The sequence below is a fragment of the Anser anser genome (assembly GCF_964211835.1).
Source record: "Anser anser genome assembly, chromosome: 10".
Classification (NCBI taxonomy): Eukaryota; Metazoa; Chordata; class Aves; order Anseriformes; family Anatidae; genus Anser; species Anser anser.
Genome location: NC_139730.1, coordinates 14,132,045 through 14,158,894, shown reverse-complemented (window position 1 = coordinate 14,158,894; position 26,850 = coordinate 14,132,045). Strand labels below are relative to the sequence as shown.

The window sequence follows — 26,850 nt, the reverse complement described above, 5'->3', positions numbered from 1 at the left end:
TTAGCATAAGCCTGTGAACTTTACCCAGCTTCTTGCTGTAGTAGAAGTAAATGAATTACAATCAACCACGTGTCTGGAACAGCAGTGCAAACATGTCCAGAAGTGTCCGAAGAAGCAGATTGTGAGCTTCAACAATGGCACAGCAAAACAGAAACTCAGAATGCAGTTTGAAGGAGCTAATCATCAGCGAGGTATTCTCTGCCCAGTCCAGTAGCTAAGGGTGCTTACACATCTTGGAGGTAACCACAGTGCAAAAAAGCGTCTGGTAAGGGAATCCCAAGAGCTTGCACCAGACTCCAGGATCATCTCCAACACTGGGGAATGGGGAATAGCCCAGGGGACCCCAGACACATGGCCTGCCTGGCTGGAATTGCTGTGCTGTCTCTCCTGGACTGCCGTCTCTCCTGTCTGTCTGCCGTGCCAGGGAGGTGGTGTAATTCATTGCACTGCAACGTGTGCGATTAAAGCGTTTTGGTATCCAGATTCGTTTTGCCTCCACATTATCATTTACTCTAAAACCACAACAACTCCTGAGTTAACCCCAAGTATATTTGTTTAAGGCAGTATGTGCCACCTGTCTAGTTCATTGCACGAAAAGGCAGTGCGTGTTCTTCGCTGACAAAGCTTTGCAGTGCAGTAACTTGTACCGCTGTCATTCAAAAGTGATAAAGTGGACAAAGTTAGTCAAAGGACTGTTCAGCAACTCAGGCAAAGTGAGGCAAATGTGAATAGCAATGCTTCTTACAGAGTGCATGAAAACACAAGACTTCTCTAGTAATTATCTGTCCAGTTACCGTGGTGATGGTAATGTTTCCTGCAAGAGTATATAAATCCTAAGTGATTACAACGGGATTTTGTTTTGCTGAAGGAAAAAAGAAAATCTAAGTCACAAGACCTGCAGAGAAGAATGGTGATTTTGCTGACACAAGGTAAAGGACATTCTTTATCCTCATGTTTTGAATATGAGTAACGTTTCATTGCATGTTTCTTAATGCATTTTTCAGTTAAGTGAACTGTAGGTATCAGAAGTATAAAAAGTAATAGGCAAGTGTATGATGTCTAATTTCTTATTTGCACAACCAAAATAGCATTTACAAAACATAAAACTATTACAGGAATTTTTATTTTCAAATTAGTAATTCAATTAGTAATGAATTAGAATTCAGTTAGTAATTCAAAAATCCCCTCTGTAGGATTTTTCTATAATTTGCCATTGTAAGAAAGCTAGAATAGGTCAGTAAAAGCGGAGGCAGATGGTCACAAGTGTACGTTCAGAAAGCAGCTTCAGTTGAAAACTGCAGAAAACTTTTTTTTTACTGTATGAGGCTGTGGTGAATCCTTGTAATAATTCCCACCTTAATACAGCAATTGTAATTCATGCACATGAAGGCAGTTCAAGATGAACGTTAGACTCTAATTCTCAAATTTCTTACTTGAATTTTTTCCTGTTCCTAAGCCCATTTCTCAGCCAGATGCAGGCTCCAGAAGAGGCTGCTGTTTTGGAAGAGGCTCTGGGTTAGCCTCAAGGGTGTTCTGCCTAGGAACATGTCTCCTGATCTACAGGCTCAAAGGTGTGCAGCAAGGTAAACAGCTCATTTCTGGTGGTGGTGTGCCTGGGTCCTGTACCAGAGTTTTAGATGAAATAAATACAAGTTCAAACATTGCAGGACCCTTGCACTGATTACTGTACACCTACCAGCAGTTCATAACAATGTGGGGTATTTTTCTAAACAGGTAACACACAATTAGTGGGAAAAAATGGAAGCTTTTCAAAGGAGAAGTGTAAAAAAAAAGTTTGGATTATTTGGAAGTGATATTACCTGGACATGTGTGTTAGAATTATTAACAGAGAAATAGCTATTTGGAAAATAGCTTTGATAATTTAGGAACAAAACTTTTATTCCTAAATCAATGGGATTTATGCTTCTAAATTGTTTAAACACTTTAAAAAATATATAAATTGCTATCATTACATTTCACAGCTGGATCCTCACTGAGATTAGCAGGTAGCACTGACTTCTTAAAATAACTGTTTCAGAGTGATTCTTATTGCTGAATCAGTGGCAGTCATGTCACCTTCTCAAGATAATTTTTCACAACTCTATGAGTTAGAAACAGCTTTTTTAAAATTAAGCTCATCTTAATTGAGTAGACACTGTGGCAATAGTGAGAGCAAACACTAATCCCCTGAAAACAGGAACTCCAGAACCGGTGAAAATGACTGAATAGTTTGAAACAGCAGTGAATGTTGTGATGGAGAAAAAAAGAATGGAATGTACAACATAGATTCAAATTACGGAGCCCTGTTAAAAATGCCAGTGGATGGTCAGCTACATTTTTACAGCCCACCATTTGCCTGTACAAAAGTAGTAGTGCAAACACCATTATTTATTACTGGGAGCGTAACTTGAAACCAGTCTCTTGTAATGTTCACTGAGAACGTTCGGATGTGGTACAAACTGACACAGAGCTGAATTTAAGTGTTAGAAATTATATTTAGTGTTCATTTGGGGGATGAAAACAGCGCTATCTTGATGTTATTTCAGGTTCTGTTTATGCACCCTTAGCTAGCTGTAGGAAAAATTGCTGGTGAAAGGCTTTTTAGAGTATCTCTCCCAAATATGCAACTGAGCTGCAACCTGCCTGCAAGTACTTCAGTACTTCATTTCTGTTTGGTACTTTGCTGTCAAGAAATTGCTCTCAGACGTTAGAATATAGGTTATGTTGAACAGGTTAAAAGTACAAAAAACAGAAGAAGAACAGACTTTGAATAATCACAAGCGAGTAATATTACATACAATAATGATTATTTTTTTAACATCTTTAGGCAGACACGTTTTTGTTTGCTTGTTTTCCCCTGAAGTGCAGAAAATACTGCAGTACTTGCTTGAAAGAACCTTTTTCACTTATCTTAACAAAAAAAAACACAACAAGTTATGTCTAGATTCTTCTGGTTATTCAGTATAATCAGATATACAGTAATGTTCCATCTCTTCATTTACATGCACAGATGTCAACAGAAGACATTACATCTGAGAGAGAGAGACAATGAACATTTATATCCTGGTAATGTAAATAACATTGCCAGAGAATCGTAACCGGTTTAGCTCTAGTTCTCCCCCACCCCCCAACTCACACAGATACACCTTCAATAATATTCCCGGGTTTGAATATGGTCATAGTACTAGTGAAAACTCCTACACAAACTAATCCACAGTTCTGTCAGTTTTTATCTTAAATAGCTTGGTATCATTTAAAGCCGAAAGGATGCCAAATACCAATGGAACATAATTGAGGGGTGTGGGCTTGTCTTTTAATGTAGAAGAGGTGGTTGTCCCATGTTCCATCCATAATCACCTTGAACAAAAGCTCTCCCTCCCTGGGCAGCCCCTTCTAGGTACATATCTCCTGATACAGAATTTGCTGAACACACAACAGGAAATTTTAGCTTTTTAGCTATGATCACTGTTTTACCTTTCTGCATGGATTCTGATCAGTTGGTAGTTCCTACAGTCACAACACTTGAAACCGAAAGCAGTGGCGCAGATGGAATGTCTGTTGTGGTAAGTTCTCTCCCCCATTTCTTCCCTGCTTTCCATTTTGAAATAACTAAGTCATACTGTCAGAGCCTCTCTACTGTTCTTTCAAAATGCAGGGCCAGGAGGAAAATATTTTTTTGGTGCAGTAAATTGTGAAGGGGTGGCATAATATTGAAGGTACCGTTAGAATGGTTAGTGCTACCAAACGGATTGCCCATTGGTCTTCCCACATGATATTTAACGATATAAATCCAAAGACAGAAAAATCTTCATTTCCCTTGAACAGGTATTTGAAAAAATTTGGGAGAGAGAGACTGAACAACATATAAGCAGCCTCTTACTTAGGTCTATAAAGAGATTTCCTGTTAGTGGTTGGCATTTTGTTTTGCAAATGACCAGAAGGATTCACTAACACATTAAGAAAAGCCCTTTACTATGAGGAAGGAAAGGAAGGAAAACATGATCCTCAAGTATAAGAATTTTTGCTGTAACAAATCAATTGGTGTGTAATTGTATTAGTGTCGGCTCCTAGGCAACCGGTCTTTTCCCGTTCTCTTCCCCCTGTAACCTTTAAACTGGTGGAGGGGTAATTTCAAAGATAGGAGATTTTATGTTTCATGAAAACTGGAGTCAAGCAGAGAAGAGACCGTATGACTCATCCCTGTGTATACACATAACACTTTTTATGCTCCACTGACTCCAGGCTCAAGATCAGATCCATTGGATCCAGTGTTTCTGTAGCTTTCTTGCTCACAGGACTACTTGCTTAATTTTGTAAGCAAGCATTGCACAATTTTATTAAATTGGATGTAATGTTGGCTACCCTGCACTTCCTGTGGCATTTGGCCAGCTTAAAATGAATTTGTAGCCTAATCTCCTTTTGACCTGAAAGACAAATTCCCCAAGCTTGTGAATTGAAATAAATAATTTTAGAAGCTGAAATGTTCTCAGTTGCAGTGGATTAGAAGGAACCTGAATCGCTAATAGGATTTCATTCAAAGATAACATTGTTTCATAAATTGACTTGTTTGCATTTAAACATGGTTTTGTTTTATTCATTCTCATTTTTTGTACAAATTGTTTCCTGGATAATGCAAACATGATTGGTAATACTGAGTAGCTATTCCATGTTTGTCTGGAAAGCTGAGAGGGTTGTAAGAGGTTATAGTGTACAACTTCAGTCCATTTATTTTTCACATCTTCTATTAATATTTCCTTCCCGAATTTCCATTTAAGATGACCGTAAGCCTTTTCTTCTTTCAATGAAAATAGTGTGCTGAAGTTTACTGTTATTAAGTCTGAATGTCTCATGATCAATAACACATGGAAATTATTTAACCGCCGTCCTCTGTGACTAATTTCCACTGAGGCTATACAAAGTATTTTAGGTAATACGGATTCTAATGTAGCTATCATTATTGCTGCACATCTAAACTCTGCATTTAACACTGGCATGTCCATATGTGATGAAAAACCACTTTCATCTTTCTTAGCCTTTAAAACAACATTATCAGCTTCCTCATGAGTATCTGCAAAGGGTTTGAAGTCCAAGAAATAACATCTAAGTTCAGTTAATTTGGGGAGAAACTTATCTTTCAGTGCTTTATATAACATAATAAGGAACTTCTCTGGATCAGGGCCTCTACTTGATTTGATGCTTTCAGATTTTCCCTGTAGATGCTGAGCTTTAACTTGGGCTCCAACTTCTCTGAAATGAATCCTCAGAAAGTAATGTATTTTTCTGTGTTGTTTTCTAATAGTTTTTATGTTATGGTTTTCTCCTTGACTTCTTACCGTATACACTGTAGCACTATGCCTTTTCTTCTCTGTCTTGCTGTACTTTTGTCTACATTGATATAAAATACACAGTATTTTTTCTGACAAAAGAGCATGCAGTAGACACCCCAGGAATTGAAGCTTATTCAAATTTTTCTTTGCACCTACATTTTTATATACCTCCATTTTTTTTATTTCAGAGATGAGATATCTGCATTCAGCATTTTCTCCCCTTTGAAATCCTGAAATTTTCTCAATAAACTTTCTCTTCAAAACAACATTATAAATGCCATACAGTGAACTGCTAGGTAATGTGCCATTATGGAAATAGGTGTGTTTTTTCCTAGTTGCAACCTCCAGTGACAGAAATGAGTTGAAAATAAAATTGTTCAATTCACATTTTCTGTGCCGCTGACTACCCATCCGGTCTCTTTGTGTCATCAAGGCAGAAAGAGAGAAAGACCATGTCATTTGACCTCTCTTTGCCAGAGTAAGGGAATCCTGTAAGGAACCAGATAGCGATATATATATTGGCGTGATCAGCAAATGGTTATGTGAGTAAAACAAAGGGATCCTTAGAGAGGGCAGTGCTTGTCCAGCCAACACACCTGGCTGGATAATGTATCGTTTCAGGAATGGACCTGATGAATGCAACTCCTGAGTTTTAGTGTCTGAAATATCAACTGTAAACCTACGGTAAAATTTAGATCAGTAGTGAGAATTTTAGAAGAAGGCAAGACAAAAATAAAACCAACAAGGAAGGTACCTTGCTTAATATTAGGGACATATACCAAGCAAAGGGTAAATACTCTACCTAGTAGACTACTTATAACCATTACCAATCTCTTCTCTTAGTATTTTCTTTTAATTTGAATTAAAATCTTGTGCCAGAAAGCTGACCAATACACTAGCAGTGGTATCTCACCCTCTTACCTTACTATTAATAAAAAAACCAACAGTATTAGCTGAAGAAAGGTACTTCTTTTCTCCTACATCTGGTAAGTGTATTCTGAAACAAGCCAAATCCTTGACAGATTTCACAAGTATAAATTTTGAAGCTACTGAATGAAGAGAGTCCTCAACTCCTTTGGGACAATCGTATCAAAAGTTCATGGTATTACCTCGTGCTAAAAAATCCTATGATTGTCTCACATTCTCTTTGTAGTGAAAAAAGATTTCATTTTTCTCATGCAATAAGAAATAAAATTATATCATGCTTTTATCTGTTCATCGTTGAAAACAGTATCTCACAAAATTCAAACATAGGTTATAGTGATTTCTGTATAATTTGGTACACCTTTAAAAATACATAAAACTCTACTAAATGCAACTGTTCACGTATTAATTGCAGTTTTCTCTAACACAGAAGTAGGCCTCCTCTTACAGCCTACTTTCTTTACTTAACCCCCTTACCATTTCAACCACTACAACTTTTATGGTTGCTCTGCACGTCGTTTTTTCACCATTCTTCCAAGCTAATGCTTTACTCTGTTATTATTTCTGAAAAACAAACAAAACATGAGTTTCACTAATGAAAGCTTCCTCCCCAGCTTTTGTCACAGAGTCCAATCATTTCAAGTGTACTCACTGTTGCAGCCATTGCTGCTTGTAGTCTCAACCAGGTTGGCACCACACTCTGATGAACTTGTTCTGGGAATGGATGCTTTCCTGACGGTAAGAAACAAAAAAGAGACATCAGGGACGAATAAATAAATAAACGAACAACACAGAGAACAAAAAGAAGTTATCAAAGAAGACACAAATTAATTAAATGACCCTTCTACCAGGGGAGAGTAACACAGGTCTTCTGCAATTACTGTCTAATTAATACTCATAATTTCTGAGAAGCATGTATTTGAGGGAGAACAACAGAGATCAGAGGCAGGAACTGCACTTGGAACTAGACAGCTTCTCTCCTGAAGTTCATGTTCCTGTTCCAGTTTGATTTCTCAGGTCTTTATTAAACAATGAGTAGATACCACAAAACTATTTAATTTATCAGTAACTCTCTTAGCATTTGGAAGTGAAATGTCAATAGTGTGATATTTTCCACGCTTTCTTGAGGAGAAGCAGATCCTTTAGATAGAACTGATCGCTTGTTTCTTTCCCTCTTCCTTTTAATAGTAATTAGACATCTGCGCTCTTGAGAAAAGTCATGAGCCATTCTCTTTTCTGTCCAGTTTGTGTCCTGTGGTGGTATAACTCCTCCACAAAATCTGTTGTCTTGGATAGCTCAAATGGCTTTATGCCTAGACTCTGTTGTTTTGGCTGGCTGAGTTCCCATTCATCAATATAAGCTTATCATACAGGTTATTTGGCATTTCAATATGACTTGCAATAAAGTATAGCAATGAATTGCAGATTTATTTTAGTTTTCCCTAGGGTTTTCTCTACCCCTCTGAGCTGTGTGCGTGGCACTCTGCACTATGATTTTTTTAAAAAGCTGTGTTATGTGAAATCTGTGCTAATCAGCTACCTTTCTAAGTTGTCTTCCAGTAAGCCTTGTACAGTATGTTTCTGGAGTAGGAAAGCCAGGTGGACCTCTACTAGCACCTGAATTGCTTGTAGCAAAACATGCCATTTGTTCCCTTAGTAACAATGTAATAGCAGGGATTTTGAATACTTTCCTGTTTTCCTCAGAGGACAACTGTAGACTTTATCAGTGCTGTTTACAGGCAGGGTGCTGTGTGTGTTTGAGAGCAGCTTTATCTGGTTTTGCTCTACTTCCATGTACTGGATCATGTACTTCCATCTGCTCACAGGTTATGCAGTACCTAAAGAGGCACTGCACCCATACTCCAAGGCCTTTTTAATTATTATTAAATAGCAAATCACTCTTATAACACCAGTTCTGATTTAAAATGTGTATATGTGTGTGTGTGTATATATATATATATATATGGATATATTTTACATTCACAATTTTTGCTAAAATAAGTTGTTGGCATGATGTCCCTTTCCTAGAAGTGTTCAAAGTCAGGTTGGATGGGGCTTTGCACAGCCTAATCTATTGTGTCCTGATATGCGTCTAGATGTCCTTATCCAATAGCTAGACATAGCAACATGCTGAGCTTCGAGAGGAATGCAGCAAGCAGAAGTGAGCATGCTCTTTAAAGATTGGGATTCCCCCTTTGACAGAGAATTGACATTTATTGCCTATGAAACAGCACAGTCCTGGAAATAAATAGGAAGCTAAAGTGCTGAACTGGTTTCCACATTACTTTTGGGTGCGGACAGCACTGTTCTTATGGTGATATAAAATTGTTCTACAAGACTCATTTTTGATGAGGCATAAAAACATAGTCTTTGCAACTGTTAAAGATTCTTCATCATTTTTCATAAAAGGAAAGTAAACCAACTCATTACTACCTAAATAATTACATCGTATTTACCTGAAACTCAGAGAGAGTTCTGAAGTAGCCATTCCTTCAGCAAGTTCCAGCAACAGTAGGAGGTTTAGTCTAGACAACTGTTTATACTTCCCAGTTATAAGCTGTTTTTTTCATCACCAGTCCTTCAGCACTCCTGAATTCCCACTTCCTCTTCCTTCCCTACATTCTCTGCCATTCCTTTCACTCAGGCCTTAATTCCCCTTCCTCTATTGTTATTTCACTCTACTTTCCATCATTCTCACCCTCCAGCCATTTCAAATACTGTTTCTTCATTATCTTTGATTCTCTCTCCTTTGCCTTCTCCTTGTAGGTTTGATTTCTTAAACTATATCATTGTGAGGAATCCTTGTATATAATCAAATACAGCATGAAATCAGCCTAACAGCAGATTGAAAAAAGTAAATCCTTGACTGATAAAAATGCGACGAGTCAACTAAATATAAAAGGAAAGTTGTTTCCCAACGTTCACCCTGAGCTTTTCCTATGCAGCCCTTCTCTTTTACAGGCTACTTCCACCATTGCATATGATTTTTATAAGCAGAGCAATGATATCCTTTCTCCTATCCTTGTATGCTGCATGAATTTGTTTGTGGGGAGCACTAAATGGACGCACACATGCCTGGTCCTGAAATTTGCCACAAGCAGCCTGAGAGGAAGAAAACTTGGAAAGGAGTGCAGATGCAAGTGATGACAGTGACAAAATAATACAGCATTGATTTCCTAAATTCTAAAAGAGCTGATGTATAATTGTAGGGAATCAGTTTCTCTATAATAAGTTGCAACTAATGTCTCCTCTTCTGCATTCTCCCAGATCACATTATGTACTAAAAACACACTAGAATCCTCTGCTTAAAGTGCCACAGAAATGCTTACTTACAGTATAGGGGAAGAAACTCTGCTTTCTTCTTTTGGATCAAATATATTTGTTAACAAAGTGTAGTAGTGGAAACTTGATAGCATAATATATTTCTCTAGAACTTAGATGCAATATATCCTGTCAGAGGACAAAGTCAATGACAACACAAACTTTCAGATAACCCTTACAGGCCTCGGTTCCACCGTCTTCTAATATGTTATGATACAGCTGGTAGGGCAAAACAAAATATATTAATGACAGCTGCTAGCAATTGTCCTTGTTTGTACATCTGAGGACAGGAGAATAAATAAAAGTAGCTAGTTAAGACTCCTCTGATACATTGGTTACATCAGTCAAGAAATAAGGACTTTTGGGTGTAAAGTGTTTCTTTTATAGAAGAGTTCCCTAGTATATGATGATTGTGTTACACCCGCCTTCTGGAGTGTTCAAGGTGAGATAAGTCAGTTTTTAGACAGTAATGTTCTTTTCTGTACTTTAAAGAAGTTAATTCCGATTTTTATGAGATTTCCTAAATTAACCTGGTATGTAAGCTATATTTAAGGGCAACTGTGTCAAGATTGAGTTGCTGCCCTTGTTTCTGTATTAAAGAGGCTCTACTTGTTCTGCCAGTTAAGTAAAGACTGAGTAAATTGATCTCCTATAAGTAAATGGTGTTTGAGGCTCACCTTACAACTATGTAAGAGAGGACTTGTGTAGGCCTGCAATTGCTGTACTTTTAAGCTTATATACTCTGTTATGCAAGGCTCTTTGACTATAAAACTCAGTAGGCTATCTCCAGCCTTCACCTTATTTTACTGTATACAAGACAAAAGGGTTTCCTGAATGGATTAGTCTTTGAATTCTCTGCTCTCTGAAGCCTTTTTTCCTCTTTTCAGAGACAAGATTTGCCTCTAAAGAAGCAAAAAGTTATAATGAGACTTGCATGAATTTTTCTAAGTTACTTAAAACTGTATTCTGTTCTGATAACTTTATAGTAATCTGCAAATACTCTTGCTAACTACTAATCTGTGGCTGCACTGCTGATTAAGACAGGATTAATTTAATTGAAGTGACTAAGGTAAGGAGTATCCTCTACAAAAACTTTATTTAATACAAACTTTGTCAAATACTCTGAAAACTCTTCTCAATGTCCTCAGCTATGGGAAAAACAGGCACCCGGTGGGTTTCTGTGACAGCAGCTCAAGTGAAAGTAGACTGGCTCTTTCCTGAAAGGCATGGATCAGAGAGGTTGATTTGGCAACATGATTATGTAAGAGCAAGGAACAGAATTGCAAGAATCTTAGGATATCATAACTGAGAAATGCAGAAGAGCAGCAACAGAAAGAGGCTGTAAGCGAATGATCGCTAATAATTACAGGGGCTAGCAAGTTGTCTCATAAATACATGTTCACAGCATAAGGGAAAGTAAGCTCTCGCAAACAGCACTGTACCCTAAAAACAAGGGAGGACATAGGAGATGAAGTTGTCTGCTCAGATGCAGAGGGTAAGTTTGGTTGGGTTTGGTGCAAGTCCACTGATATGTATATTTAGTGTTACAGCATCAAATAGATTGGGTTATTTAATCCTAATAACTCTTTATACGTTTTCATTGGGAGTCCTAATATGCCTAAAATGCTACAAAAATAGAACCTATGGCACTTTCTGTATAGCACTGACCTCTTCATGCTACTCCGGCATGACTGATCCTGGGTAGATGCGTTAGCCCTCTGATGTGTTCTAAATTTCTAACTGTTAGTTAATGAATATCTGATTGGGATGGTTCTTGATTTTAATTCTTTACTTACAGCTTTCCTCATTAAACTAGGAGCTGTAAAGGCATCAGTTAGTTTGGCTGCCAACTCAATGCAGTGAAACAGTTTCTAATCACTTTGGTAATTTGCTTCTACTTCTAAATCTTTGGACAACATAAGAATTGACCAATATTTGAAAATAATAACTCTAGGTATACTGTAAAATCTCTCAGAAACTAGTCTACTAGATATGTTGTGGGTTTTTTTTGTTGTTTTTTTTCTTTTTACAAAGCAACTAAAAGTAGAATCATAGAATATCCCGAATTGGAAGGAACCCATAAGGATCATCAAGTCCAACTCCTGGCACCGCACAGGTCTGCCCAAAAGTTTAGACCATGTGACTAAGTGCACAGTCCAATCTCTTCTTAAATTCAGACAGGCTTGGTGCAGTGACTACTTCCCTGGGGAGCCTGTTCCAGTGTGCAACCACCCTTTCGGTGAAGAACCTCTTCCTGATGTCCAGCCTAAACTTCCCCTGCCTCAGCTTAACGCTGTTCCCACGAGTCCTTTCACTGGTGATAACGGAGAATAGGTCACCTGCCCCTCCACTCCCCCTCGCGAGGAAGTTGTAGACCGCAATGAGGTCCCCCCTCAGCCTCCTCTTCTCCAGGCTGAACAGGCCAAGTGACTTCAGCCGCCCCTCGTATGTCTTCCCCTCTAGGCCCTTCACCATCTTCGTCACCCTCCTCTGGACACTCTCCAACAGTTTAATGTCCTTTTTGTACTGTGGTGCCCAGAACTGCACACAGTACTCGAGGTGAGGCCGCACCAGCGCAGAGTAAAGCGGGACAATCACTTCCCTCAACCAACTAGCAATGCTGTGCTTGATGCACCCCAGGACGCAGTTGGCCCTCCTGGCTGCCAGGGCACACTGCTGGCTCATATTAAGCTTGCTGTAAACCACAACCCCCAGATCCCTCTCTGCGGAGGGATCTAAGTAATAGCTTAGAAAAGTCATTTAGAAGGAATACCATAAGCAACAAGTTGAGACATCCACATTAATTATGCTGAATAACCACACAAACCTTATGGATAATGCATTACATACTTTTATATTCAAATAATTAGTACATGATTACCAGAAGAAATTTCTACTTGATTAAATAGCTTCAACACTCTGAAGCACTTTTACCTGCAAAGGAAGTAGAATGTTCCAATTAAAAGAACTCCTAGCAGAAGTAGTGAAGCCAAGAGAACTGCAAACAGGTCACCTTTTGTTTGAGACTTGATGCTGGGCAGCAGAACTTCTTCACAGCGGGCTCCTGTGTAGTTCTCAATACACCTGGAAAACCAAATTTTATATGGATTAGAGTGTATCTTGTTTGTGAAGCCTAAAGGCTGCTTTTGGTCTTAAGTGGTGGTCTTAAGAGTGGGGAGAGATTTATATTAGTTTCAGAGCACACTTTCTTACAGAATTTCCACTTGCTTTGTATTTTCGGAATAAAGGTAATTAGGCATGTCGGGCATTAAGTTTGTATTCTGACCCATGCTGCTTTTATATGTTAAAATGTTAAACTATATCTTTCGTTATACGTTCATTGGATGAGCAATATTTTGCAGTTAAGTGTGCCTTCTTCACAGGCAAACTGAATTAAAGCCACCTTTTCAGTGTTAACTGTGTCATCCCACTGGTTCTCATCTTGCACGCAGTAGTCATGCTTTTTTCTTTTGGTGTAACTTTTTATTGCTCTTTGCTAACAAGCTGGTACTGTCAGCTGTATAGATAAAGGAAATGAGCATTCATTGAGGCAAAGTGCACCTAAGACACTTAACTGGCAAAGGTAGCTTATGAAGTGAAATAACTTATGCAGGAAAATGTTACATGCTTGGGGAATGACCCTCTCATTCATTGAGAGAACTACCCAAAGGATTTCCCAACTATGTTTATTTTACATATTGAGCTTCTGAAAATTTTTTCCAAAGACGATTCAAAATACATCAGGAGCTGCAGAAGAAGTAAAAATTCCCACTGCTTTACTAAGTATTGCACACAGTGTAGAAAAACATCTTGGATGCTTATACTTCTTTCAGGCAAGACTTGTTTGCATGTACAGGTAGTCAAGTGAAGCACTCTAGGGAACGATGCTTCTGAAAAGCTGGAATGAGCTAGCTGAAACTGAAGCTAAATTATTCTTTATTTGTCTTATTTTTTGCACTTACTCTGCAAAATTTTCTTGGAATTTATTGCATCACAGAAAATGGAAAGCACTTAGTTCAACAACTACATTCTGTATGTGGTTTTCTTTTATGTATATTTGCTCCTTTCTGTTTGAATTACTGAAGATCTTGTTCCTTCTTGCTATTTCTGGCACTGAAGTCGTAATAATTGTGCCGTAAGCAATTTCGGGCTCTAGCTGAGGAAAGTGGGCTGAACTCCTTAACGTGCTTAGTGTTCTCCATTGGCAGTGGCAAGGTATACCTTTAGATGAGGGATTAAAAAGTTGAAGGGGGAGGAACAGCCAAGATGTCTAGCTTACTTAGATCTAACAAACGTATTACTGTCAGTATACCACCATGCGTGCCTGGTATGGCTCCCAGCACCAGTTTCTTGTAGCTTATGGACTACTCTTTCAGTACTACTGGTCTAAAGTATTGCACAAAGAATTACTACCATTTCTTTTAATTCTTTGCTTTTGAAAATAAAATGGAAGATTTGCACAGATCACTGGAAGAGTGATCTGGGCCAGGATGGGAACAGGTATCCTTATCATGTATTAAAGCTATGCTGCTGATCAAACAGTCCCCGTTTAATAAGGACAACGTGAGACTATTCAAAGTTACTATATTTGAGTGCTGGGAGAAGGAAAGATAGGCAGGCTGCCCTGATTGCTTGAGATAATATTCCAGATACCTACTGTAAGTGTAGTGGCACTTCAGTAGCCTATTCCTGTACTGTCGAATGCTTTAAGAATAGAAATGTAGTTTGAGTGGGGCATTGTTCTCTAGCAAGTGAGAGAAATGCTTTGTAGAGCTGAATAGAGTAACAGAAATAGAAAATGGAATGTAATATTCATACAAGTATTCTTGAATACCAACGACACCTGGAGAATAATGCAAGGCTAAAATGATACAGGAAAAAAAAAATAAATAGGCTTTGGCATCAAATGAAGGCTTGTAGAAAAGTTCTAGAGAAGGAGTATAAAATGAAGCAGGAGGAAGAAAAGATGGTCCTTGTAGCTAAAGAGAGCTGCACAGGTAGGGTCAGGTTAAAATGTCAGGGATAGAGAACTGTTGTGATAAGGTAGACTGACCTGTCATGAACAGTCCATGGAAGTCACATTTAACATATGTTAAAAAAATCAGAAACGCAATGCCAGTGTAGCAAAAAGGTTGTTAAGATTTTAGCCAGGTTGTACTAAATACAAAGCAGAACCAGATGTTTAAGGCAGTCCTAAGCCCAAAAGAAGCAAAGGAGCTTGACAGCCTTGCATCAGTTTCTATAGGAGGCCTTAAAATACCCTCATGGTTTGTAAAGTGCCGAGCATACATGTTAAAGCATGTTCTGTGTCTCTGGAAAATGTTGAGTATAAAGAGGGGGGGGAGGGAACAAAAACCAACCAAACAAAAAGCAGCACGCAACATGTATCTTGTCTGAAATAAAAAAGATGACTCTCAGCCATCTTTCAAGTAAGAGCACATGGAAGTATCAGAACTTCACCTCAGGCAATGAAATCTTAATTCTGCACTGCGTTAATTAATGATTCTGGGACAGCTGCGTATCAGGTGCTGAGGCAAACATCTTTCAGCCCCGTGTTTGATGATACACCTGATGCGGTTGCTTTTACAGCCTTCTCTGTTCTGCCGCCTGTTTGTTTATGTAGTACAGTTGAGCATTGCCGGGTTTGAAGCTCATCTTGTATATGGTGACAGGTGTGCCTTTTGTTGCTAAGGTCATTAACTCAGTGCTAGAAAAGGAACAAAAGAAGATGGCAGCTGAGCAACTTCATGTTTTAACATATATCAGCTGTATTTAAAAGCTGCTTTGTTGCACGGGGAGGGGGGAAGGCTCAACTAATGTTTTATTTCTATTAAATATCTTCTATGTATATATATCAATTTCTTAATAGTGTAAATAACTGAAATGTCCAAAAGTAAACAGTGGCTCTTAATTTGTTAGCATGCTACAAAATATGTGTTTCTAAAGAATGATGCAATTTTCCGACTTACGCTGTGGAATTACTTCCAATGACATTGCACCAGGTAATGTGGACTATGTTGAGCACAACGCATTTGTCTAAATAAATAGCATGCCAAGGTAAATGTGTTTTAAGATAACTCTTACATTTTGCTGGTACGTTCTTATTGCATTTCCCCCTTCTAATCAATGCTTCACAAACAGTGATGCAGCCTTTGATTCTAAAATTCTGATTCAATTGTTGTGTTGGTGGGAGGTGATCATTTGAGAGCACTTGGAAGCTTTAGGTGGGATCTGCAAGAAACCTGTATCATAGAAACTTTGAACAACTGTGATGATGCCAGTCTTGAAGATCCAGAATGCCAAATATTTTTCTGAATTCTGCTGAATAGCAATGCATTTTTTTTCTGTTGTTTCTATTCACATCACTGCTGATTACTAAGATATCTGTGTGTAAACAAAACCTTTCTCATCTATAATTAGCCTCCTCTGACTGATTAAGGAACATGCTTAGAATGAGGACATACTTAAATAGAAGCGTTCTATTTAAACCCATATAACTTCATAATCAACCATTAGATACAGAGGAAAAATACTTGATAATTTAAATGCTATAGGATTGCCTGAGTATAACAGAAATGCTCTTATAATGGTACTCTTTCTGCTTCAGCAGATTATAAAATCTTCTAGTACCTGAATTACAAATGACTTCATTTGGAGCTCTTTTAAAGTAAAGTTATTTATGCTGACCGACTTGTGCTCCTGAAGATCGAGTTTTTCTGAATACATGTTACTTCATCAGATATACCTTTTTTGTTATGTAGCCCAGCAACAGTTGAGAGTGGGTGCTTTGAAATCTTATCACTGATGCTGTTTAGTCTACTTTTTTCTATTTAAACATTTTAATATCAATAATAAGGGATTCCTTCTTGAAAAAAAAAACATGCATATATCAACATGCATGAAATGCATATTTTACTTTATGTGCACATAGTATTTATTTTACATCACAGAAATTTAAGGTTTATCAGCTAGAATAAATCACTAATATGCAGCACTCCTGTGCTTTATCCTCATTTCTGGATCTGATTTATTATATGACAGTGATATTCTGTGTATATTTTTAAATGAACATTTACCACAAAATTCTTTTCTCACCTACTAGATGAGTTTACATACCTGAGTTTATTTGTTTAGATTGAACTGTCCCATATAAAACAAAAGAAAGAAATATTTGAATTAGACACCTTAGAAAAGACCGTCTCCTTTGTCTGCTTCACCCTATTATTGTTAGATATAGCTCATGATTGGAGATGGAGCAGATGCTGCCATAGGGAGGAAAAAAGGTAGTATCCTGAAGTATATACAGTAGGTGTCTGAATGTCTATTATTATGTTATGTAAATTCATTACATTAACCATAATTTATCTTGATAAACAATAGCTAAGAATTAGTAAATACAGAACCATGACAAACTAAAATTTAATTTGGCATCGTCTTATGTCTTCGTTTAAAAAAAAAAAAAAGAGAGGGCTGTATTTACACAGGAAACAAATATACATGCAAAAGCAGGAAATGTTTCTTTTTCCAGTGTGCAACCTGGGCTCCAAAGGGAAAAATGGACCCATAATCTAATGGCCTAAGAAGCATCTATATGTGCTGTCTAGACGTTTCTTTAGCAAGTGGTCTGTCACTGTAAATATTGCCCTTCAAGTGTTTCAGTGAGATTCAGAGAACACAGTAAATCTTGAGTTACATGTTGTGATGTTTTGTTGTTTCACCCTTAAAAGATTATATTCCTTTTTGCATGCCTCCTCCTTTTGTTCAGGTCAGGCTATTTTTATGTTATCAGAATTTTTGCAATATAATTCATCTGGAAGAAAAGCTGGCAAGGTACTTTGCCATTCTGAATGCCTTTCCTACAGCTTATTCTCCATTATGCAAAGGGTATTTTGTTCCTTTCTATATTGTAATGAGGGGAGGAAACATGGCCCTAAATATAGATATCATTCTGAATGCATACATAACTGAGTACTGTTGCAACCATCAGACAAGTATATCCCAAGTACATGATTGTTTTTCTTCATTGTCATCTCTCTGTGGGCTAGGTAAGTAATCTGAGCGTGAATTACTGAATTTGGGATAGCCAAGGTAACAGGTATTTTCTTTCATGTAATGGTTTAACAGTACATTCTTAAAGAAGCAAAATGGAGAAAGTTTTGAGACAGCTACTGTCCAATATTTAAAAACACAAGTTTTAGTGTCACTAACCTGCAGAATGGACTGGATACAGTAGGAATCATATAACAAATTCCTCCATTTAGACAAAAAGATCCATAACTGGTGCCACAGAGTTCTTCATGATCTTCAAAATAAGACCAAAATAAACACAGTGAAAAATGGAGATTTCTGGATTTTTATCAATATTTATACTTTTTTTGGGGGGAAGGCAGGGGGAGTGAGGAGGACAGCTTCATTTTAAGAAAAACAAACTAGAACAACAACAACAAAAAAAAACACGCTATCACTACACTAGGAACAAATATGGAATCAATCTTGCCTTCCAGGCTAGCCGTGTATGGCGTTATCCATCTTGCAGAATTGTTTTATGTAATTACATGCAAAAAGATCACAAATCTGTCACTGTATCAGATAGAGAACACTAAGATTATGAATAAATTTTAAAAATTTATCTTGTAGGGACAGGAACTTTTGAATTTTCCGTTACTTCATTTGCCTTTTGTGACCACAAACCATACAAAATAAAGGGATACATATAATATGAAGTCCAGTTTGTCCTGTTACATTGGCATAAACCATTTTGAGCTTAACTAGTTTCTATGAGAGGATCAGAGTCAGTACAGATAATCCCAGAATATTCCCAGCTGCGGCCCAGGGCATTTTAAAGCTTCTTCAGGCTGTATTAGGAACTGAATCATAACAGTTGGACACCACCAGTTTTTCCTCATCCTAATTAATAAAGTACCTAGCCTGTGAAGTGTCACATGCATAGAAGACTGTTACAATGCAATTTCCACAGATCTCAAAAATGCTTTTTTTTTTTTTTAATGCAGTTCAAGCAAGAAGCCTAAGTTATGTTTTAAACACAACTAGGCATTCTAATGAAATGTCTAGGACACTGATGCTGGCACTTAGAGAAGCAATTGCACATTATATGATAAATGGAATATCTGACTGCAATTGCACTCTTGTTGACAGCAGTCTAAATTTGGAAGTTGGACTGCATATATTTAATGTGTCAGTAACTCATTTTATATATATGCATATATATTTATACTTTCAGTCTTATGAAACCACAATATCTCAATCAAAAGTAAAATAGAACAGTCTTCTGACATCACAAGCCTGAGAATCATGTGTTACCTCACACTTCAGGTGTTGTTTTTGCTGTTATTTCTCCCAGAAGTTCAGAAAATCAGAACTCTGCTGTGTCACTACTTGTGCATGGAAGACATGCTCTATACAAAATACAGTGTTGTTTACAAGGAATCGAGATTTTAATTTTCTTATTTGTTTCTCAGAAAACAAATAGTTTTGCTTCCTCTTTACTCCTGAAGGAAAAAGGAGGAAGTGTGGTCATAAGACATTCTTCCTTAAAGGGAGCTTCCATGGCTTTGTGCATAGAATAAATCTGACCTTTCAGAGTAGTAGAAAAGCTTAGCTACCCCTTACCCTGTGCAACAAACACATCACGCACCCTGGTACGTACTGGGCCATCTTTAGTAATTCTACTGTCTGTCTTTTCACACATTCTTGAATTTCTACAATGTCATGTTGACACAGGAGTGTGGACGATGTCCATATATCATTTTAAGACCAAGACAGTTCTATGACAAAGATCAACAGGAATTCAGTTTCATGTTGGTGCTATCAAAGTGTTAACATTCAAATGGTAACTAGACCTTTTAGCGTGTGTGCAGATAAATTAGGGAGCTGGAGGAGAGATGTAAGGCTGGAAAGACTGTTGATGTTTGACCTTATTGCACTGGTTCAGGATGTGGCATAACAGATAAGTGTGCTTCACCTACGTTACTAGGAGGTAAATGGAAAGTTATTTTAACTCTAAGGCTTTCTGTGCTTGTCTACTGGCAAATCACTTACTGCAAGTTCACTGTAAAAGACTTAATATTATTTTGCATGAGTAAAAGTATAACTACAATTAGAATAAAATGGCAACAGGAAAAAAAAAGTAGATTTTTGAACAAGAACTACAAATGATTAGATTTTAGCCTTTTTGAACGTAACAGTAGAACTTCTGTGGCAGTGTAACTGAATTGAAGGCCATATCCTTCCTTAAATGGAAAGAGAGGATATTGAATGCAAGAACACTGTATCAGGATATCTATGCAATTATAAGAACTAAGAGAAAAAGCAAAACTCTCAACTTTGACCTGGTCTCAACTCCATTAAGTATCTGAGGGAGTCAAATGTTGTTGACGTTCTACCAGACAAAGAAGTGAGATAGTAGAAGGTAGGCCCCACAGAAAAAGGTCTTCAGACAGCTCAGGGGAAGCCTTAGAAGAAGTTCTTGTGAGAAATTGTTAACTTTCTTAAAATTCTGCCTTAAGGTTCTATGCCTTTTCCTCATTTTTATTCAGAAATGTACCTGTCTTACTTTTTTATACTGGCAGCACAGTAGAGTATTGAAGCAAACTAGATGCCTCAGTCATTCAGGTCTCAGAACATTTGGGAAAAAGATCCTCTCGCTGTTACAGTGTGATCCATGTATTAAGGACCAGCTCTGCAATCCAGCTAGGCATTTCTGTTCTGGAAAAATACCTCAGGCACTCTGTCTTATGAAAAGCAAGGGACAGAGAACAAAAAGTGCCTAGGAAGCCTTCAAACCCTTTTCTATTATAACTACAGACAATTTCCCTACAGGCTGTTTCTTGCTAGTGCTAGACATTTTTTCCAATACTAAGGGAAAAATGGTAACCTTAATTTTACCAGAAATGTGATATTTGAAGAAGCGTCTACATCCATGTGGGCCAGGTGCTCCATTTTCCAACCAACTGTGCTTTTTATTAATCCTATCTTGTGTATTAATATTTTGCTACTACTTAATGAAAGTACCTGAGTAATGCAGTATTAAGCAGAGCACACAATTATGAAAAAGAATAAAAGAAAATTCAGGATGCTACTAGTAGTGGGTTTTGATACAAAAATATGTATTATTGTATTCCATGCCCACTTTACTGAAATACAGTAGTTTGGATCAAATTTGAAAGCTACAGCTCTGGACAGGAGTGTATGAAAGGAACAGTTTATCCCTTTGAATTTAAAATTGGTGATGCAGAAGAGTATAATGGAAAATCAGAAAGGTTTCAATACAAGGAAAAATCCAATTACATTAACATTGGGGAATGTGTTATGATTTTTCATGATGTAAGTTAATATATTAATCTAAAAATGATGATTATATGCTTTGAAAGTTAAATGCATACTACATTCAGACTAGTATAATCAAAATAGAGAAGTTTAACAAGTCAAGTGATGATGGGCAATTAAAAAATATGAAAGCTTTAACTTCTCAATTAATGATTGCAGAAATGCTATCAATATATGTTCTACACAGTATGTCTGTATTTTGATATATCCTTCTATGTGAGAGATTAAATAGAGAAGTAGGACACCAGTTACTTTTTTTTTTTATAAAAAAAAAGTAATTTTTTACTGGCGGGGGGGTGGAAAAGAATGAAACAATGGTGCTCTTTTTAAAACTAGTCTGATTACTTAAAACTGGCAGAGGTAACAGCACCTTCTAAATACACTGATGCACAATTATTTTTTTCAAGGAAGTGCATGAAAACCTGCCCCTAAACTATCTTGCCTGTTCCCATTCAAACTTTTTTTCTTTTCAACTTGGCCATCCTGTCCATTAAAAAGAAAAACAAATTAAGGCTCAGCACCACCTTAACCCTCAAAGAACTAAACTAGCCTTGATAATCCACGTTGCCTCAGCTGTCACGCCTAGTTCGGAGGATAAAATACTATAGACTGCCCAAACCAGAACTCTGCTAAAACACAAGGGAAAGGGGACTGGTGGGAAATGCTGACAAATCAGCTTTGGACTGTGTGATAATCGATTAAAACCTGTGAAGTGTTATGAATGATCAAAGCAAACATCTTAGAGAATTTGTTCCACTGCCTAGTGAACTAGTTTGCTGCCTAGTAAGTGAAGGGAGTCCCACAGAGCAGTTGTTACGATCCCAATGGCAGCTGTCAAAATCAATGCAACTTTAATGAATACTAATTATACACGTATACATATCCAAGTAAATACCTGGAAGAAGTTACCTGTTCGCATATTATTCCAACAACAATTTTTAATCTCGATCAGAGGCTATTCTTCCAAAACAGCACCTAAAAACAAACATGTAAATGTAGCATGTCATTAATCCTACTGACCTTTTCCCCTGAAGAAACAGCTATTGGAATGCATCTTAGAGTGCTGCTGCTAAGATATTTCTTGTACTTTGACAGCAATATTATATGTACATTCCATTAATTCAGAGTTAATGGCAGACATTCAAGTATACTGTCAAGTTCAGTTAACTTCTAAGGGCAGAGCTACAGAGTGAAAGCAAATTCATACTAAAGCATGCTTAAACACCAAGAATTTTAAAAAACAACAAACAAACAAACAAAACACTGTGCCATGGTTATTCAGAATTGTATTCCTGATGCTTTTAAGCCATCTAAATCATTGTTTCTGGCTAGCTAATTAAATTATCGTTTGTACCTTGATAGTCAGTGCACATAATTGACTCAGTCCTCAGACTGATTATTATTCAGTCACGTAAGATCTTAGTGGTAGAATTCTTGCATTTCACAAATAAGAACAATTTATTTCTTGGAGAGAGCATGTGTATTTCACTTGAGTGCTTCTCACATCTAAATGTCAGGTAAAATTAGTAATATAGGCTATGAATTCAGCAGAAGTCAGCAAATCTAGATTTTGACTATTATTTTTAAAATATGGAATAGAAACTGTCTAGACAGAAGCCAACCTTCAGTTTACATTGCTAAAAAGCAATGTAAAGAAATTGTTATTCTGTCAACATGACAGCTCTACAACCATCTACCATTATTGCATTCTCTTTTCTTGTAAGCTGAACTCAAGGCTTAACGTACCAAATAAGTTACTAAACAAGCCTAACATGGAAGTTTTACTTTTCAATGTTTTTATTTTTTTTGTCTTAATTATATTTTAAAGTGCAAATAAAATAAATAGTCAGGCAAACTATCTTGTATTGGAAGGAATGCAAAGAAACACAGTAAAGGAATCCTTATTTCTCTTTCACCTTTAAAGAAGATATAGTATTTCTTCTCCTTGGACCATCTACATGAAAGTTCTTCCTCAGTTAAATGATTTTTGCCCATTAAATGATCAAATAAAATAAATTGCCCATTTCACCAGAAATAACTTCAGCTTTTAGTAGTACAAAGGAATCTTTCTCTAGAGGTGCATTTCAAAAGGTATAACAGGTTTGTACTTACTTCATAAGCAGACAGTTCTATTTTTCTTTGGCCCTTAAATGGCTTCTCTAGCTCTTTAAGTGTCCTGTCCATACAAGAAAATCTGAAATGGCAGTTCCCTGTGATACCAGGCTGTAACAGCAACGTCACCACCCAAAGGCTGTCCTCTTGGGCTGTCTCACAGATACGCAACTTTGCTTTCTTTGTGTACACAACCACGATTAAAACAACATGTGGCACAAAGGAACCAAGCAACGTGATCCACTTCAGAACTAAAATCCTGTTTTCCACAAGAAATAGGTCAACCTGGAGATTATTATTTTCAGCATCTAAGATCTGGATTCTGTGTGTATTATTTAAAAGGCTTCAAACTTACACAGTTGTGTAGTGCGCTGTGGGTGAGGTTACAACAAAGACAAACATGAATACGGAGGCCAAGTATAGAGTAGGGTAACACCCCATTATGCTCACAGAATTGCTTGTGTATTTTATTATGGTTACCAGAGCTGAAATTTACTGCAGAATGCAAAACATTCACACAATGAAGTATATATAAATTGTGTTATAAAAATATGCAGCAGTCAAGAATCTGATTAAAAGCTGCATTTCATTAGAGCAAGCAGTGCTTTATAATTTAACTTCCCTTTTCTCAGAATCTCCCACAAAACTATATAATATCCAATAGCTCTCATAACAGAAAATATAAATAGGATATAACCTACATTTCAGACTATTTCCTTTATCAGATTTAATCAGGCTGTGGGTCCTTGAACAGCTAAAAAACATTGATTTTGCTGTTGCCAAAAGGAGATCTCCTATGTCCTTTCCTTCATCTTACTGCCAGGTATGCATCTCACCATCGCTCTGCTGCTACGGGTATGTGTTGAACCTTTTCATGAGATGCTTAAGTTCACTGATTCAGCAGAAAATAACTTGGAGGAAGCTGACAGTTTTTTACTGCATCAGTGTGTTGTGTGTTGAATGGATGTGCTATGCATCTCGTCAGTTGTTTGGACTAGGACTATACTTGTTCAATGTACTACAAATTTACAAACTGACTGCAGAGAATTAAAGAATTTAAAAGAATACTTTTTTAGACTGTTGCTCACATATTCATGAAAATTGGGGGTGGTGAAAAAGGGAGTGAAAATATCCCCTGAACAATCCAGGGGTATGTATGTGTGTATGTATAACTCTACTTTGTGCTTAAGTTTTGATAACAAGTAGCACAATTTCAGATTTATTTGTTTATTTTTAAGACTTAAAAGTAAATCATTAGGTACCCATGCATTTATATAAGCAAATATTTTTCTCTGAGATGTTTGTTTCACTCTTACCAGAAGTTTAGGTATGTATCAGAGTCTGAAACAGAATAAATCAGGCTGTCTACCTCATTAGAAAAATAAACTGATGTATGGTGACATAAGGCAAAGAAAACAAATTGTTACAGCAGAAATTGTTGCTAAACCTGATTCTAACTTGTTTACATCTGTGCAGTGAATGCCGTGAACCAGTACTTGCAAGACAAGGGATTGTTTGTTCATCCACCCAACACTTTCCAAACTCAAAGTCTTCTTTTAAGACACAGCTGTAGCTTACTCTCAGAGAAACTAGGAATGCGATTCTGTGCATGTTCAAACATTTACATTGCATGCATCTTGGGAGATCTTTGGAAGATTACTTTGTGTATCAGGTTAGAGTATTTTAACCTGAAATTTAGTCTATTTTGCTCCGTGCCAGTTTACTTTGCTGAAAACAATTCAGGTCAGCTCTACCCTTTTTCCTACACATTTGTCATCTAAACCAATATTAATATTAACAATACATTGTTTGAAAGGTTACAGTTTATACATTAAAGTTAGGTCACCTTGTATACTGAGATATATATGCTGATACCGTTTCAACTTCTTCAATTACTTTAAAGTCCTGTCCATCTTCATCTTCATGATCTGATTCTGTTAACAAGGGCTTCAGTTTAGGAAAGGATTTAAATCATGTTTAGAGTTAAAAATATCCTAGTCCCCTGTAAATCACCAAATTAAAGCATATTCAAGTACTTTGCTGAACTGGGCCTGTGAGGTAGGAACTCTGTCTGTGTGTGTCCCCTGCTGAATGCTGAGGAAGCTATAGAAACACTGGGTTACTCTTCTGTACCTGAGAAGCCACAAATTAAAGTGAGCCCTGTGGGAAAATGCATGCACGTTTGTGCTTCTTGGGCGTTGGAGCACTAAGGGAAATAATACATTTTTTCTTTTGTGGGAACCACTACTGGGTTTCTGGGAAGACTGAGGGCTCAAACCCCAAACTGCAGCATGTTCAGCTGTCTAGCAAAAATACGCACTAATGTACAGCCATACTGGAGGCTGGGAAAAGCCTTGGGAACTAATCAGATTTGTCTTTAAATAAACCCATGCGCTTTACTCCCCGTACACTTAAAATAGTGAATTGTTATTACCACTTATTGTGTGTACTTTTAATGACTAACTATTCTAAGCATCTGCCAGATGCAGTATCCCGAAAAGATAACTGGAAGCCTTAGTGAGCAGACAAAAAGAACACGCTGAACAAGGATCTGGGGTTTGTTTTATGGTTCTTTGCTATCCAAACATTCTCAAAATTAATTTCTATAAAAGCTCTCCCCCCAAATAAAGATCATTTTGGTCACATGACTATTTCAAACATACCCTGTTTGCTCATTTAGATTAAGTTGTACCTTACGGCTCTCTTCAATGGGATTTTACCGCATTATGTATTTATGTTTAAAACAAAAGAAGTAAAATCTCATTCTGCCTCAGTGCTGAGCTCAAATATTTGTGTACTGAAAAAGTTTTAGGAATTGCACTATCTGCTAGTAGGCTAATTAAACCTAAATGTCATTCTCAGATGTGTCCTTGATACCTGCCAAGCAACTAGTAGTCTTCGCCTCTTGCTTCCTCTAAGAGCTATCCTGAAGTCTTGTTAAAAGGAGTTAATTTTCTTATTTAGGTGGTAACTGCTAATACCCTTACCACATGGAGCTCATAACTGGTTTTAGTACAGCAAACGATCAGGTGTCAGAAAAAAAAAATCCACCAAATGCCTGAAACAAATGAAGAGCTCAATCAAAAAGAATGACTAAATTTTAGAACGTGCATTACAAAATCACTGTTGAGCTTGGAAACAGACAACGACACAGCCCTGTTCTCTCATTCTGTGTGCTTACGGATTCCTTGTACAGCACTTCTGCTTCCGAGTTTATCGCTGAGCTCCCTGAGCAGCCCGCTGGGATGCACGGCACCTGCCAGCCTCTCGCTCCCTGACTCCCTTCGGCTCAGAGCTCGCGGCGAGGCGCGGTGTCCAGCCAGGTGCCAGCTCCACAGCGCCCTACCTCCGAGCCCCGCGGTACCAGCCGGCGCGCGGGGGGCCGGTTCGGCACACGGACATTTCACGTCAGAGAGGGCACGGCTGCAGTAACGGTGAGGTACGCGCTGTGCCTGCCGTACGGGTTCCGGTACGTACCGGCACCCAGCACAGTTAACGCCTGCCTTCCCGGCTGTTTCTGTATCGTGCCCAAAGCACTGCCCTCTCCTCTGGCCCAGCGTTAGCTGTGCTCAGGGCGCCGCTTACCCCGCAGCTCTGCGCTCTGTGCTCTCAGCCGCGCCGCGGGCAGCCCGCGGGACCCCGCCGTCACGTACTGCCGGGGCGCCGAGCGGGACGGACCCGGCCCAGCCCCGGCACCGCGCCGCCGCCGCCGCAGCGCAGCCCCGCCCCGCCCCGCCCCGGCCCCGGCCCCCGCGGCGGGACCCCCCAGCCGGGCCCCACCTGCCCGTGGGGGCGGGGCCTCCCCCAGGGCCCGGAGCCG

General features: G+C 38.1%; 1 protein-coding gene across 10 annotated transcripts; it reads right to left on the bottom strand.

Annotated features, from left to right (window-relative positions):
• Positions 1 to 2,938: 2,938 nt before the first annotated feature.
• On the bottom strand, positions 2,939 to 26,799 carry NRG4 (neuregulin 4). Of its 10 annotated transcripts, none has more exons than XR_014588792.1 (8): positions 26,616 to 26,799; positions 24,877 to 24,964; positions 21,828 to 21,893; positions 17,781 to 17,874; positions 12,507 to 12,656; positions 6,904 to 6,983; positions 6,729 to 6,815; positions 2,939 to 5,816 (listed from the first exon to the last, which is right to left on the bottom strand). XR_014588792.1 is itself a non-coding variant. In XM_083850835.1 (8 exons), the coding sequence occupies exons 4-8, from the start codon at positions 21,835 to 21,837 to the stop codon at positions 6,799 to 6,801; spliced, it is 351 nt and encodes a 116-aa protein (XP_083706961.1). In that variant the 5' UTR covers positions 21,838 to 21,893; positions 23,031 to 23,094; positions 24,877 to 24,964; positions 26,616 to 26,795; the 3' UTR covers positions 2,939 to 6,798. The 10 variants fall into 10 exon arrangements, 9 of the variants coding, with proteins under 9 accessions (XP_083706961.1, XP_083706958.1, XP_083706962.1 ...); XM_083850835.1 differs by adding an exon at positions 23,031 to 23,094 and having other exon boundaries at positions 2,939 to 6,815; positions 26,616 to 26,795; XM_083850832.1 differs by adding an exon at positions 26,018 to 26,088 and having other exon boundaries at positions 2,939 to 6,815; positions 26,616 to 26,794.
• Positions 26,800 to 26,850: the final 51 nt, after the last annotated feature.